This window comes from Nothobranchius furzeri, chromosome 11, assembly GCF_043380555.1.
Source record: "Nothobranchius furzeri strain GRZ-AD chromosome 11, NfurGRZ-RIMD1, whole genome shotgun sequence".
In the NCBI taxonomy this organism is placed as follows: domain Eukaryota; kingdom Metazoa; phylum Chordata; class Actinopteri; order Cyprinodontiformes; family Nothobranchiidae; genus Nothobranchius; species Nothobranchius furzeri.
Genome location: NC_091751.1, coordinates 818847 through 833089, shown reverse-complemented (window position 1 = coordinate 833089; position 14243 = coordinate 818847). Strand labels below are relative to the sequence as shown.

General features: G+C 42.0%; 2 protein-coding genes across 3 annotated transcripts in view; one reads left to right on the top strand and one right to left on the bottom strand.

Annotated features, from left to right (window-relative positions):
* LOC139073049 (uncharacterized) overlaps positions 1-14243 on the top strand; it is a 725027-nt gene that overhangs the window by 403241 nt on the left and 307543 nt on the right. The window lies entirely within an intron of this gene.
* fam135b (family with sequence similarity 135 member B) overlaps positions 1-14243 on the bottom strand; it is an 81525-nt gene that overhangs the window by 16916 nt on the left and 50366 nt on the right. For both annotated transcript variants that reach the window (XM_070556162.1, XM_070556161.1), the window contains 4 exons: positions 13898-13968; positions 13607-13780; positions 4734-4860; positions 1471-1627 (listed from right to left, as the gene is read on the bottom strand). In XM_070556162.1, coding sequence (XP_070412263.1) covers positions 1471-1627; positions 4734-4860; positions 13607-13780; positions 13898-13968 — 529 coding nt within the window. The remainder of the gene's footprint in view (positions 1-1470; positions 1628-4733; positions 4861-13606; positions 13781-13897; positions 13969-14243) is intronic.

Sequence of the window (14243 nt, the reverse complement as noted above, 5' to 3'; positions counted from 1 at the left end):
TTTGAGAGGAGAAAGGTTTTTGGTAAGTTTTCAGTCTTATGATTCCAGTTCGTGTTGGACAACGAGAGAGAACAGACCTGAAAACCAAAGGGGGGGCAGAGCCTGTTGGCTCGTTCTTCCCCCCTTTCACGCTGTTTCTGCCAGCCAGGCAGAATAGCTGAATTGCAACCTCTAACGCAGACTCCTACAGAGTCTTTTGATTTCTGAGTGAATTAACTTAAGAAAGCGCGTCGACAAAACGCTCTACCATCCACGTGTACCGAGGGCAACTCTGGACCGGTTCCGTTCGACACCTACGTCTCCTGTCAGCCGCCGGTGTCATCTGGATGAACCACAACATCCTCCACGGCCCGGATCCGAAAGAGGGTCCACAAGAGTTCGGTGAGACAGAGCACGGTTTTAGCGTTTGATGCAGTTCTCTGATAAGACCTAAGTTTATCCAAACCATCACTTCACTCAGACACCTGTTCCTTCCTGAAGCAAAATCAGACTCACACACGCATTCATGTCACAACATTCTCAATCTTCATAAATTCACCAGAAGGTCTATTTGAGCAAGAACAGCATATAAACTGTTAAAGATTGTCCCACAAAGTTACTAATGTTGATTGTATTTCCTGTTTGTCAATTTTCAAAATCATTAGTTTAATTTGAAGAATTAAAACTTTTAATTGTCAAACTGGTTTCCTCATTGAACTGAAACACAGACACTCAGATATTATCGGCAGTTTATCGATGAAAACAACCTTTGAGTCTTCTTAACAATATAAAATTTGGTTATTGATTTATTAAAAATTAATATTCCGAATTAATACGTAGCATGGTTCCTCTTTCATAAAAGAGCATAAATCCATAACGCTACATCAGCATTGGGTACGGTTAAGGTTAGGGTATGGGTTGGGCACAGGAGAGTCACAAAAATGAATGGAAGTCAATGGAGGGTTCTCACTATGATAGAAAGACAGACGTGTGTGTGTGTGTGTGTGTGTGTGTGTGTGCGTGCGTGCGTGCGTGTGTGTGTGTGTGTGTGCGTGCGCACATGCATCAGTCACTCAAGAAGCTTTACAAATAATGTTCAACTACTAACATGGATGCATTCTTGCCCTGGTTTGCGTACTGAGAGGGCCACATGGGCTTCCGTGTCCTGCCCAAGGGTACTCTGACATGCAGTAAAACCATCAACCTTCCACTTAGCAGGGAGCCACTCTTTCAAGCTAAACCACAGCCACTCAAAATGTCAATAATCATATATAATTTGGTTTAGATGAACTATTATCTGGTACGCAATTACAAATTAATATTTTAATGTTATTTGATGAGTGAATGAACCTCTCCTTCTATACGTCCTGCAAATCAAACCTGTAGACTAGTGTGTGTGGATTTTAAAATGCTGGATGTGTTCGGCTGGGTGTGAGTAATGAAAATGTTCCAGAATGAGAGCTTAGAAATGTCATTAAAAACAAGCGTAACCTGTATCTAGTGGGATCTGTGGGAGCTGGGGGATTTCCTTCATCAGTGTGGTGCAGTACACATGCAGGCCCCTGTAGGCCACCAGCAGGAGGCGACAGAGACGCCGATGCCACGTGTAAGCTCTCTGCAGGCAGTCTTCACTGGGCACATAACTTCCCTGTAAGTAAAAGGGGGAAAAAAGGTCAAAAGGTCAACGGTTGCACGTTCAGGATTAACCACTCAAATGTGCAACATCCTGCCTTAATGATTAAAATCCTCATAAGCCTGCAGCCTCCACGGCAGCTACTGCATTAAAGGCTCACGTCTGTGTGAGCAGAAATCCCACCAATTATTTTCTGGACCTTTTAAAACCAGCAGTCCCTAAACAGTCAGCTGAATTCTGTAAAAACAGATCAATACGGCCGCGCGGCACACAGACAATCCTCTTTATCGGCTTTAACGGGTCCTGTGAGGGGTTCTAACAACCTGATGATTGTTTAAGAGCTGCAAAACAATAGTGCACAAAGAAAAGTGCGCACAAAGGCCAAAGCAGCTCAACTCATTTGTTTACATTAATATAAAGAATGTGAACTGAAAAGTTGTGCTGCAGTGTTTTAACGTGAGCTGTAATGTCCACCATGAGTCCAGCAGATGGCGCTCTAACAGCGAGGATTTGAAGACCCTCAGCACAATTTATGACCACTTGAGAGTCTGATGACTCCAGATCACTAAAGCACTGATAGTTGTTTTCGTTCATCGTTAAGATGACGTCTGCCGATAAAACAATCGTCATAAAAATATGAGCTAAGCAGTTCCATTCCACTGGTTCCTGACCACACGTGCTTTTTCTGACGGTTGGGATGTTCTGACACCAGCACCGGGGCTCACGGCCCTGACAAGCGCGTGAACCAGTTTGTACTGTAATTTGCCCGAAGCAGCAAAGTCCCTGGCCCTATCATCACGCACATGTGCTCTGTAATTCTGACCCTGAAGTCAGGAAGGAACATCTGTACGGTTACTTTCATAATTCCCTTTAGCTTTACGGAGGCCTGCTGGGATCAGCCTGCAGTAGGACACAGAGAAAATGATCAGCTATCTGAATTATTACTCTTAGCTGATAATGCTTGCACTGCTCTGCAGATCTGCTTGGCATCCATTCACTACCATAAGTTTGTGCCTAAACATTTGTACCTGACTAATTTGTATTTGTTTTATAGAAGAATTTGTGTTTTAATTGCACTAAAAGTAAGATTTTTGTGTTTTTAATGCATTCAAAAATGATAAGGCACTTGCTTTCCCCAGAAATAACAAGGAAAGTGATTAAAACCAGTGCAGTCACAGCTCTATGTGTGCTAAGGTGAAGGACCATCAGGCGCTGCATGCACATTTCACCTGCAGCTATGTGATACGTGGCACTTGTGTGCAGCAGAGCTTGTTACTTTGATCAAACAACCCCCCTGCCTGGCTAAGTGCAGAGCTTATTAAAATGCCCAGCCAGGGGTGGGAGTAAAAGCCGGGAGGTGATGGGGTGGGGTGGGGGTTGTGGAGCTCATTAGGATTTATGGTGCCGACTGTGACGTCCAAGGAGACCTAGGAGATGTGTGTTCAAAAGTGGGATAAAATGGAGCCTGTAGTTTTATAACGATGCATAAAAATGTTTGACAGAATTAAACTGTGCATGCAGCACAGAGCCTGCTGTGTAGTGCCTGACTTTCTGAATGCAGACTACTAGTAGCAATAAACTAAAAAGATCAGATATAACAACTATTTTAGTCACTTTGTAATGCACATTAAATTAAACCATTACACCCAGTCACTCCTCCTGAACGTACACATGTAGAAACATTTATTTAATAATAATAATAATAATAAAACATAGTTTAACTAGTCTGTAGGGCCTTCTGCTGGGCTGGACGTTGTGACTGTGCACATGAGCCACATCATTTTGTTGAAATAGCTCAGATCTCCCAAATTAGGCCACGTATTAATAACTATAATAACAGAAAAGAGATAATCACACTTTCATCTCAGGAGCTGTACACAAGTATGAGACCAATCCCTTATCAGGACCGATCAGTAGCGGATGCTAAGCCTGGAGAGTTCACGCCTGCACATGTGAGTTGTTTAGATAGCATTAAAGACCAAGTTCACTGAGAAAACAGTTTTTACTTGTTTATCTGAACTGTCATCCGAGTTCAACACGCAGGCTACAGCTGAAAGTAATCTTTACCTTTGTGTGTGTGTGTGTGTGTGTGTGTGTGTGTGTGTGTGTGTGTGTGTGTGTGTGTGTGCAACTAGAACAGGAAACGCTCGGATTACAAAAATCAGTCCGACATCACACTATAGATCAGCATTCATGGACTCACCCAACGGAGGAGGCTGTTTTTAATTCAGCGTCCAGGAGAGAGCAGAGTGCATCTGGGCTAGCAGAAGCTAATTGTTAGCCTTAGCAACACCACAAAATGGCAGACGACCTTCAAGCGTGTGTTACTTGTTGAGATAAATCATCAAAGTTGTAAAGCAAAAAGGGTCGCTGGTAGAGCTGTGTTGCTGTTAGCCAATCAGAGGCGAGATGCCCAAATATCAGGAAATCAAACTCCAGAACCTGCCATTTCCAAACCCCTCTGCTCTGTCTAACTCTTACTTCCTGAAACAGGAGCACCAGAGCTTTTTTCCCCCACAGAGATCATTAATTTATATTAGAGACCACTGCAAACGCATAGAAAACGTGAGTGAACTTGATCTTTAACTTTACTGTATAGTACTGCACAGTGGTGTCTGTGGAGTTGTCCAGTAACTGGAAGGTTGTGGGTTGATCCCAGCTCCTGACAGAGAACGTTGCTGTTGTGTCTTTGGGCAAGACACTTAACTTCCCCGCGTGCTGGTGGTGGTCGGAGGGACTGTGGCACCTGTGCTCACCTCTGTCAGTGTGTCCCAGGGCAGCCATCAGTGTGTGAATGTGTGTGTGTGAATGGATGAATGATACACTTTTGTGGAAAGCGCTTTGGAGTCCTCTGACTCTCAAAAGTGCTATGCAAGTGCAGTTCATGTGTCATTTATCATAATAATGACTCAGCAAGTCTCTGAGATTTGACGAGGCAGGAAACAAACCGGGTCGAGAGTGTTTTTGCTTCAGAATTCTGATACATGTGCATATTCAAAGCACAAGCATGTCACATTAATGTAATCACCTGGCATTTAAAATATTACCTGGGAAATAAGGAACAACAGTTTTATTTGCTGAGACAAAATGCCTTAGACTTTATGACAAAAGTTTCACATACCTCAGAGATGACAGGCTTACAGTAGCCGGCCCCAAACACGAGGCTGTCTACAGACACAGCAGATGGGTCGCTCACGCTCTCTGGTGAGCCCTTCCCCAGCCAGGAGCCCTTTCCTGTACGTGCAAAGCTGGAGCAGGAACAGGGAGGACATGTGCAGGGACAGACAGTGACTGTGTGTGTTGTTGCAGGAAGACAGATACGCTAGAGATCAGAGCTGCTGATGTTCCAATCAGTCAAGTGTTGAGGTAATCTAAGTAATGCATGCACAAATACTGAGTACACCATAATGACATTTGATTTAATCAGATGAGTGTTAGGCTAAGTGGCCATTCAAGCAACTCGAGCACCTAGACAGAGTATAATACCCCCTACACACCAAACCAATCACCATAAGAAGTACAGTCTTTGCATGGTCTTGGTGAAGCCCTCACACGGATGTTCATACCACAGTGAATCAGCTAAGTTGTGTGACAGAGTAGGACGTTTTCATGGTGATTTTCTTAGCGGCAGCATAACTGGATCAGTGGGGGAATGTGGGGGAGCTTGCTGGAGGCCTATCCGTGATCGCAGGTGTGCACATTCTAGTGTGGCTGTGTCATCAAGAGTTAAAAGCAAGATTGGCATCACGTCTAGGCTATGACGCCATCACGCTCATGTTGGCACAACTCCATGTAAGTCATTGAAATGTTCTCACATGCAGCTGCGAGCAACGATCCACTCTCAGAGTGGTGTATATCAATAAATGATCATGCTGTGTTTCATTTGTCTTTTGGAGGCAAGGATTGAAACATTTTTATTTTCCTGCCTACTGTAGAAAATGAATGACGGGTGATCCAGTCACGGTTCAATAAAGAGAACCCATTCATTAGCATCCTGACTAGCTGATTACCGACATTTCCTCCTGCACGGCATGGCTAACCACCCAAGCAAGCATGCCAGGGCATTCAGGGCTTTAAAGCAACATGTAAAAAAACAGATCTATTCAAATTGTGTGTATGCCCGATGACTGTATATAGCATGAAATAAACTCTAAGCCAATGTAGCTACAAGCTAACTGAGCCAACAGAAGCTAACAGAGGTTGGTGGGGACTTCTAATCAAAAGATCGCGGTTGGGTGACTCTGCTATCGTCTATCGGCTGTAACATTTTTGCCGTGGGGTTAAGGCTGAGGCCTTTCCTGGAGCAAGCAGGAGGCAAGTTATTTCATGGAAAAAAATGATTTAAAAAATCCTTTTTGGAAGTTGTGAAATTATAGGAGTAATTTAGTAGTAGTAGTCGTCATAACTGCTTCATCAAAAGCGGTGAGCAGGTGAGCGAAGCTTCCTTACATGGGAAGTCCCCATCACTGGTTCTAATAGATAGTGTAGGTTTTAAAGAACGTAGCAAAGTTACTATCCAGTGTCAAAGGGGACTTACGAACTTCATACCTAAAAACATAGGTAGGTAACTGTAGCAACAACTGAGCTTGAATTAAATGACTCAAAAGTATACACTTTCCATATTAAATTTGTAAGACTAAACATGAAAGATTCAACTTTGATGAGTATTAAGAACAACAAGCTTGAGCGTGTGTCTAGCTTGTGGGGTGATGCAGTCCTTCATTCTGGAGTCGAAGGCTGACAGTGCAGAAATGATGTAATTATTAAATTAAGACTGGAGATGCAGCAAAAGAACGAAAAATAAAACAAAGCGGAGTTCAAGGGAAACAACAGTGCAGGTAAATTGTTCAACCAGAAGGAATCTGTGCAAGAAGGAGTGATTACTAGTGTAGACAGCTGGACTGGTTTTCAGATGCAGGGTAGGTGAGAGTGAGGAGCAGAAAAGAGAATGGTTAAATATGTAACTGTTGCTCTAAGTTTAAAGTCAACACATCACCACATGGGTTGGTCTCATTGAGGGCGAGCAGTTCTAGGAGACAGTATAGCAAATTAACACGATCTAGACAGATGCTTTTAGGCCCTATTAATGCACATGGCCATCTGCTGGCTATTTGTCTGTCTGCCAACACAAGGTTGGTTTTAGGGCTGCAACAAACAATTATTTGGATCATCGATGAATTGGGAGGGGTCTCGACTCGATTAATCGATTAATCAGATTAAACGGGAAAATTAAAAAACTTTTAAGGAAACATTTTTTCTATCCTTTTACTTTAACAATGCGACATGATTAGAAAACAGTTCAAAACAACATATTATCACCTAAATATGTCCATAATTAAACTATGATCAGAACATCTTCTGTAGTAAGCTACTGGAAATGCGGATAACATTTAATTTCTACTGCTAAAAATGTAATGGTGGCATAGCTATTATGTATGAGTTAGCAATAATCCAATAGGGAGCTTAAGTCACGCCCATCTACTTCCGGACCATGGGCCCTCGGAAGAACGAAAAAAAAAGCAAGTCAATGGGTTTAAAAACACAATTTTCTAATTTAGCTTTTTATGTTCCATGGATTTCACATATGATGTCCCTGAATGTTAAAGATGCATTTTGATACCAAGAAAGCGCTTATTTTTGAAATGGGGGGGGGGGGGGGGGGGGGGGGGGGCTGGGGACTATTTTTAGATTTTGTGTGAAAATAAGTCCAGGACTACAAATGCGCTTCATGAAAGTGACGTCATCCAACCAGACACGAAGAATAACAGCGGGGAAATGGCTGAAAGTTCAGCAAACTTCAAATCCTTCTTTCAGGAGGAAAGAACCATCACAAATCTGGCCATGTGGCAGCTATGCTAGGGGAGAGGAGATTATGTGGTGACGTCACATATGCGACGTGCCAATGTCTTGTTTGTACTCATGCTAATTATGAACTTTTACAAGCTGATAAATCTCAAAATACGTGACTGATGTGGTTGAAACACCCATCATTACATTTAATTTAAATTGCAGTACAACATATGTGTGATCCAGGACGTAAGGCAATGCAGATTAGAAGATAGCTCTTTTAGCTCCGTTAACTTGCATTCATTTTTTTGTTATTCTGGGGACCCATGAGCCGACCGCAAAGGGAGGAGACTTAGGCTACCTATTTAAATTATGATCACAGATAGATGCATTTGTGAATTATATGCTACAGTGGCTTGCCACAATCCTGCAGCAGTGTTGAGCAGAGCAGACTCGAAGCAGCAACCTGACTGCTCTGCAGCGCTGAAGACAGCTAAGAATAAACAAGATGATGGGGACGTTTCTTCCGCTTGTAGAGTTTATATATTCTTAGTTTCACGACCGTCGTGTTTTTTTGGAAACCACTTAATCGTGTGCCTGCTACCGGCTAGCATAAGCTAATCTGCCCATAGTTACACTTTAGATCGTTTTAACCTTTGTGTCTTTGCTGGTTTGTCTACTTTCCAGCACCTAGATTAGCACATTGTGTGCCAGTAAACAGCATCTTCCTTACACAATAACAGGCAGCTTATCTTTGCTCAAAGTTCTGGGGAAAAAAGTATTTCGAAAGGATGTCACAGAAATGCTACATCTAAAAATAGATGTACGCACGTGCGACAGATGTCTCTCTCGTTCTGATCTGCCTCCGTCTGCTCTGCTGCAGCATACAGGTGAGCTGCGCACACTGACTGTTACGTAAAGGTTGCAAAACATGAAAAAAAGTTGCACAACAACAAATCGATGACTAAATGCATTGCCAACGCATTTCTTCATCGATTTTTATCGATTTGTTTTTTCTGCCCTATTGATTAAGGTAAGTCATAGAAGTATGTTAAAAACTTATGAACCAACAGGCCCTTCATCCCCAATGAAATAAGTTCATCATCCAGTAAACTGAACAGGACTAACGTGAAATCAAAAACCCCTTTGTTAGAACAAAAATCAGTATCTGTGAATAAATACACAAAAAAAGCTCAACCAGTATGCCAACATTATCTTGAAGCCAGATGCATTTGAAAAAGTCTACTGCACTTGTAAAATTAAGATGAAAAAACTTAAATGTGTCCTTACTTTGTCATATTAATGGATGTAGTTTGCACTGTAAAATGTTGTTTTATTGACGTTATTTAGGGTGACTTGGGAAACAACAATGAGCTACATAGCTTAAAACAAGAAATATTTACTTTCTTTTTAGAACTCTGCAGGGATACTGACGGCAAAAGTAGAGAAGAACCAAACAAACTATTATGGTGAAGCTGGTTCTGGAAATGAAATGACCAGGCACTGTGTAAATTAGAGGTGGGAAAAATGATCGATTCTAAGATGCATCGCGTTTCAGCCGTGCATGATTCCGCATCGATGCAGCAACGTGACATAATGAGATTCTCTCCCTATGTCTATGTCGGGGGTCGGCAACCGCGGCTCTGGAGCCGCATGCGGCTCTTCCATCCATCTGATGCGGCTCTCTGTGCTTGTAAAATAATGAATGGATATTTAAATAAAAAGCTTTATATTTTACTGCATTAATTTTACATCTGTATGCCAATTCTAAATGTAAAGATTGTCTGCGTAAACCTGAACAGGTCCAACCCGGTCTTACTGTGAGACCGGGTAGACGCGTCACGCTTGTGCGTAATCATAGGCGTGTTCTGAGCTGAAGAGGATGTGAGATTCTGGGATTCTCCTCAGACGGCTCCTGGATGTGACGCCACATTGGAGACAGGAACAAGCACTATTCAGCCAAAGTTTCATCATCAGGGAACATTTTCTAAGTGACAAGTCTCTCTTCAGTCGGAGGAATCTTCCCGCATGCGCTCTGGTTCTGCGACGCGCTCCAAGCCCCTCTCCACATCTTCAGCTCACTGTGTACCTTATGTAGTACACGCTGACAGCGAGCTGCGCTGAGCAGTGTCCAGCTCAGATGTTCAGATGGGAATCTTTTCTTGGGTGATTTAGCTACATCTGCGATGTGCGTAGAATAAAATGTCAGTTCGTCTGCATGCGTCGGGGTAATTCTTTCTACTCTTTCTCAGTCAAAATAAACGGTCAAACACGGGAACTGTCCGGTCAACACAAGCCCTGCTTTTAACTGTTCTGTTTTCTTGTGAAAATTGTTGCAAAGAGATAAAATTTAACTTGATAACCACCAGAGCCAGGCGCACTGCGCCGTTATCTCCGTCACTGTAAACGAGGGAAAAACAAAATGATCGGATCCTTTTCTGACCTTCCCCACCTACAAAGTTTAATTACAACAATCAAACGTGACAGAGCCTGGATTTGTATTCTGAACAGTCTAAACATGTTTTAAAAAGAAACGTATGACAAAAGTGGCACCTGCTCAGTTAAACCACCAACAGGGTGACAAATATCTAAATATTGTAGCAGAGACGGGCTACAACTTCTGGATCCACTTTATATAAATCGTTTTATTGATTATCTTCTTATGAAAGACAGCTTTGACGTACACGAGCGACCGGTACTGGCTGCTGTCACCTGTTGTGAGCAGTGCTCTGCTGTCTGAGGGTAGGCCCCGCCCACAACGCCGCGGCTGCTGTGGCTCCCAGTGTTTTCTTTACTGTGGGAAACGGGTAATAATGGCTCTTTGATGGGAACAGGTTGCCGACCCCTGGGCTATGTCTATGCAGGACAATAAAGTTTTGAGGTTTTACAACTACTTCTGGGGGCAGAGTTGCAATGACATGCGCACTGCGTTGCCCTAGCGCAGGGGTGTCAAACATCCGGCCCGCAAGCGGGTTAAATCCAGCCCGTGAGATGGTTGTGTAAACTTTATTTTCATACTTTACAATGTAGAGTGAAAATAAACGTATCTTTGTGAGCAAGTTTTCTCTGTAATGAGTATAAATAAAACAAAGCTGCGCTCAAGGCTCACACAAGAACTTGAATCCCATCCTGAAGTTAGCCGCCGCTCAGGATGTGACTTCTGATGTTGATGTGCCGGTGAAAGCTAAAAGATGTAAAGTAAAATGAGTCAAATATACTTTAAGTGCTGCATGAAACTGCCATGTGACCTGTAAGCTCTTTGAATCACTAAGGAATGTTTTATTTATTGATTTTTTTAATTTTTTTTCAAATTATCAAGTACACTTCAGGTGTTGTACTTGTACTACACTGTCCTCAGGCACCAGCCTTGTTTTATATTGATTGTATTAAAACAAAGAAAACAATCTGAAGTTTTTTTATTTACCGGTCCGGCCCACTTGGGACTAGATTTCGCTCAATGTGGCCCCTGAGCTAAAATGAGTATGACACCCCTGCCCTAGCGCCAATTTAAAACAGAAAAGGCGGACAGGGACACAGGGCCAACATCACCAGTGATCAAAGATGTACCCGTTACATTTAAATCGGATGTCTGGGCTAATTTTGGTTTTGGGATCCTGGATGTGAAAGAATCACTTAACACAGTATTTGTTTACTATTTTTAAGTTCAGTAATATTCTATCTTAAAGCTGCTCTACTGAAAACATTATTTCTTATATTATTTAAGTAATTATAGGCAGCACACTTTAAATATTATTGCTCACTATAGTGAATAGATGAATGTTCTGTTTTTCAGGGATTTCGAAATCAAAAAGAAATTGAAAACTATTCTACTGCTTTTATTAACTAATGAACAATTTTGTGTGAAGAATTGTGATGCATTTCAGACTCAAATCCAATCGTGAGGCAGGTAGAGATGCACACCACTAGTGTAAATAGTGCATTTATAATAACTGGGATGTTTGAGTTCACACACAATTCTTGAATTATTTATTATTCAGATGCAGAAATTCCATACAGTTATAGTAAAAAATTGACGTTTTTCCTATTATTAAGGTTCCAGTCAAACTTGGTCACAAATAAAAAGAGCTAATAAGAGAGGTTGAATTGCCAAAGGTGGCTCCAGAGGGGAGTAGTCTAGTGGAACGTCCAGCGATGCCAGTAGAGGGAGGAAGACCACTGTAGTGTTAGACAAGCCCAATAAGCTAGATAATCCACTGGGTTGTCTGATGCTGAAAATGCTAATGCATTTGTCAACATGCCCAACACTATCTATCTAGGTAATGTACCACCAAAGGTCTGAGACTGGACCAAACAAATGCCAATAAGCTGCCTATAATAGAAAACTGACATTGTACAATATGACATGGCATAGGTTCATCGTGGTGAGAAGAGGTGGTTGGCAAATTCTTTGTGCCTGAATGAGGACAAGACAGAGGCAGTCCTATTTGGACCTAATGGCCGCATTGATCCCACCTTGCTTGACTGTGGGCCATTTAAATCAAAGGTAAAGACAGCTGTCACAAACCTTGGCATTAAACTTGACAGTGCCGTGGGCTTTGATGCCCATGCAAATGGAATTGTGTCCACCTGTTTTTATCATCTGCACCATTTAGCTAAAATTAAACCATTCCTGACAAGACACCACTTGGAAATATTAGGCAATGCTTTTATTACAACACGGATTGACTATTGCAATACCATCCTATTTGGAGTGACCAGGGCAACTTTGGCAAGGCTGCAATAGTGCAAAATGCGGCTGCAAAATCTTTTGGTGGGGAAAAGGAAATCTGACCATGTCTCCCCGGTCTTGGAATCCTTGCACTGGCTGTCTGTGGAATTCCGGATTCGTTTAAAAGTCCTTTCATTGGTTTTTAAATTGTTACGTGGACTGGCTCCTGCATATTTGCAGACACGATTCATCCATAGACACCAGCATGGGCACTCCGCTCAGACAATAGTCTCCTACTCACAGTTCCCAGGACTCATTCAAATCCAAAAGGAGACAGGCCCGAAACTCTGAAATGAGTTACCTTTTAACGTGTGTGCTTCACCATCTGTGACAGTTTTTAAGGTCAGGCTAAAGACTTTTTTATTTGATCTGGCTTTTACCTGTGGCCGTTAGTCTTCTTTTATTTTCTTTTATTAGTGCAACTTGTATGTTGTTTTATTTCTTTTTCGTTTTTAGTATTTGTTTGTATTCTTGTTTCGATCCTTGTCCTGTTCTTACTAAAACATGTCTGTCCAGGTCTGTAGTGTCACCCCTGTGCCTGTAAGGCGCGTTAGAAACAAAGCTTGAGTTGAGTGTACCAACTCTTGCAGCCATCAACAGGGTCTATGCCATGGAGCCCTGGTTTGATGCTTGATGGTTTTTGTATGCTGAGTTTAACATAGGCTAATATGATGCTAGCTTCAAGGCTAAAGTGACCTGCATTGAATTAATGTCAGTCTGTAAACACCAAGCTAACTGTGGAAGAGGAGGGAGGGAAACAAAAAAGGAGCTAAGTGATTAGTGTATCATTCAACTTCACGCTACCTCATACTTGTTCGAGCTCTCTGCTGACTCAGCTTTCCCTGCGCATGTAAGAGAGCAGGTGAGGGAGCCGCTCAAATTTCAAAATCTCATCTTCTCCTTTATTACGTCACGCTACAGACCAAATCTATGATCGTGTCATTTTACAACAGATTTCTGAAGAAATTGTGCAAAAGACAACATATATAGGAAGAATTTTAACAGAACAACCACCCCTGTTCACGCACTCCAGAAGGCAAATAAGGGAATGAGTCAGCAGAAGGCGAGGTGTATTTATAGGGTCTGATTGAATATGGCCGGAGAGAGCAGTTCATTTGCTAATCTGTCTCCTAGACCAGATAACCCTTGGAGAGGCTGACCCACACAGCGGTGTGCTGACCTGATAGAATTAGGATGAGCGATTGAAGACATTATCAAGAGACACAGGGAGGCAAACCTATTGAACTAGAACATATGAAAAAACATGACACTAAGCATTACCATATCACAAATAACATCTATCTATATACACTATAAAAGGACAATTAACAAATAAAGCAGCAAAACTAATAAAATGGCAAAGGCATTGATTCTAGAAAACATGCAGTTAAGTCCAAAGTCTCAAAGTTATTTAGGATCAAAATATCACATCTGTGCATTCAAGAAATTCAGGATCTGTTTCATGTGACGTGCTCTACCTGATCAGGGGCTGGTGTAAAGCAACCAGTGATGCGTGTATGGAGGCAGAAATGACGGACAAGTGGAAATAGTCAAACATGAGCGGGACATGGTGGTGGAGACCTCTTCGGGGATGGAAGTGGAGGCTCAGTGTCCGACTGCTGATCAAGGGAACTGTCGCTATGTCAGCCAACCTGACAGGTCACAGGAAATTACATCCATTTTAGCCATGTTTCAATTTAAAATGATCCAACATGGTGAATATTTTCACCATGTTGGGAAAAAAAAACGTTGAACTTTACTGTACTTACTGCTGCTCATTGTCAGTAAAGTGAAGATCCAACTTCAGCTGAAAGTCCACCTCACTTAGAGCTTCCTCCACCTACAAACGGACAGAGCCGTGGTGTTACACGCACGTAAAAGTACACATAAAAGTATATGTTATAACAACTCCTCAGGGGTAAGGTATGATCAAAATTTAAAGGGTGAGCAGTAAAATTAGAGTTTTAATATATCTGAATGGGGAGAAGGTTTGGAGAAATATTCAAACATAAATCTGTTTATGGAGAGATGCATGTAGACTTGGTTTTTGGATAAATGTTTCAAAGTCTCGCTGGGTGTCCATTGATGCTTTCACTTTTTATTTATTTAAAATTA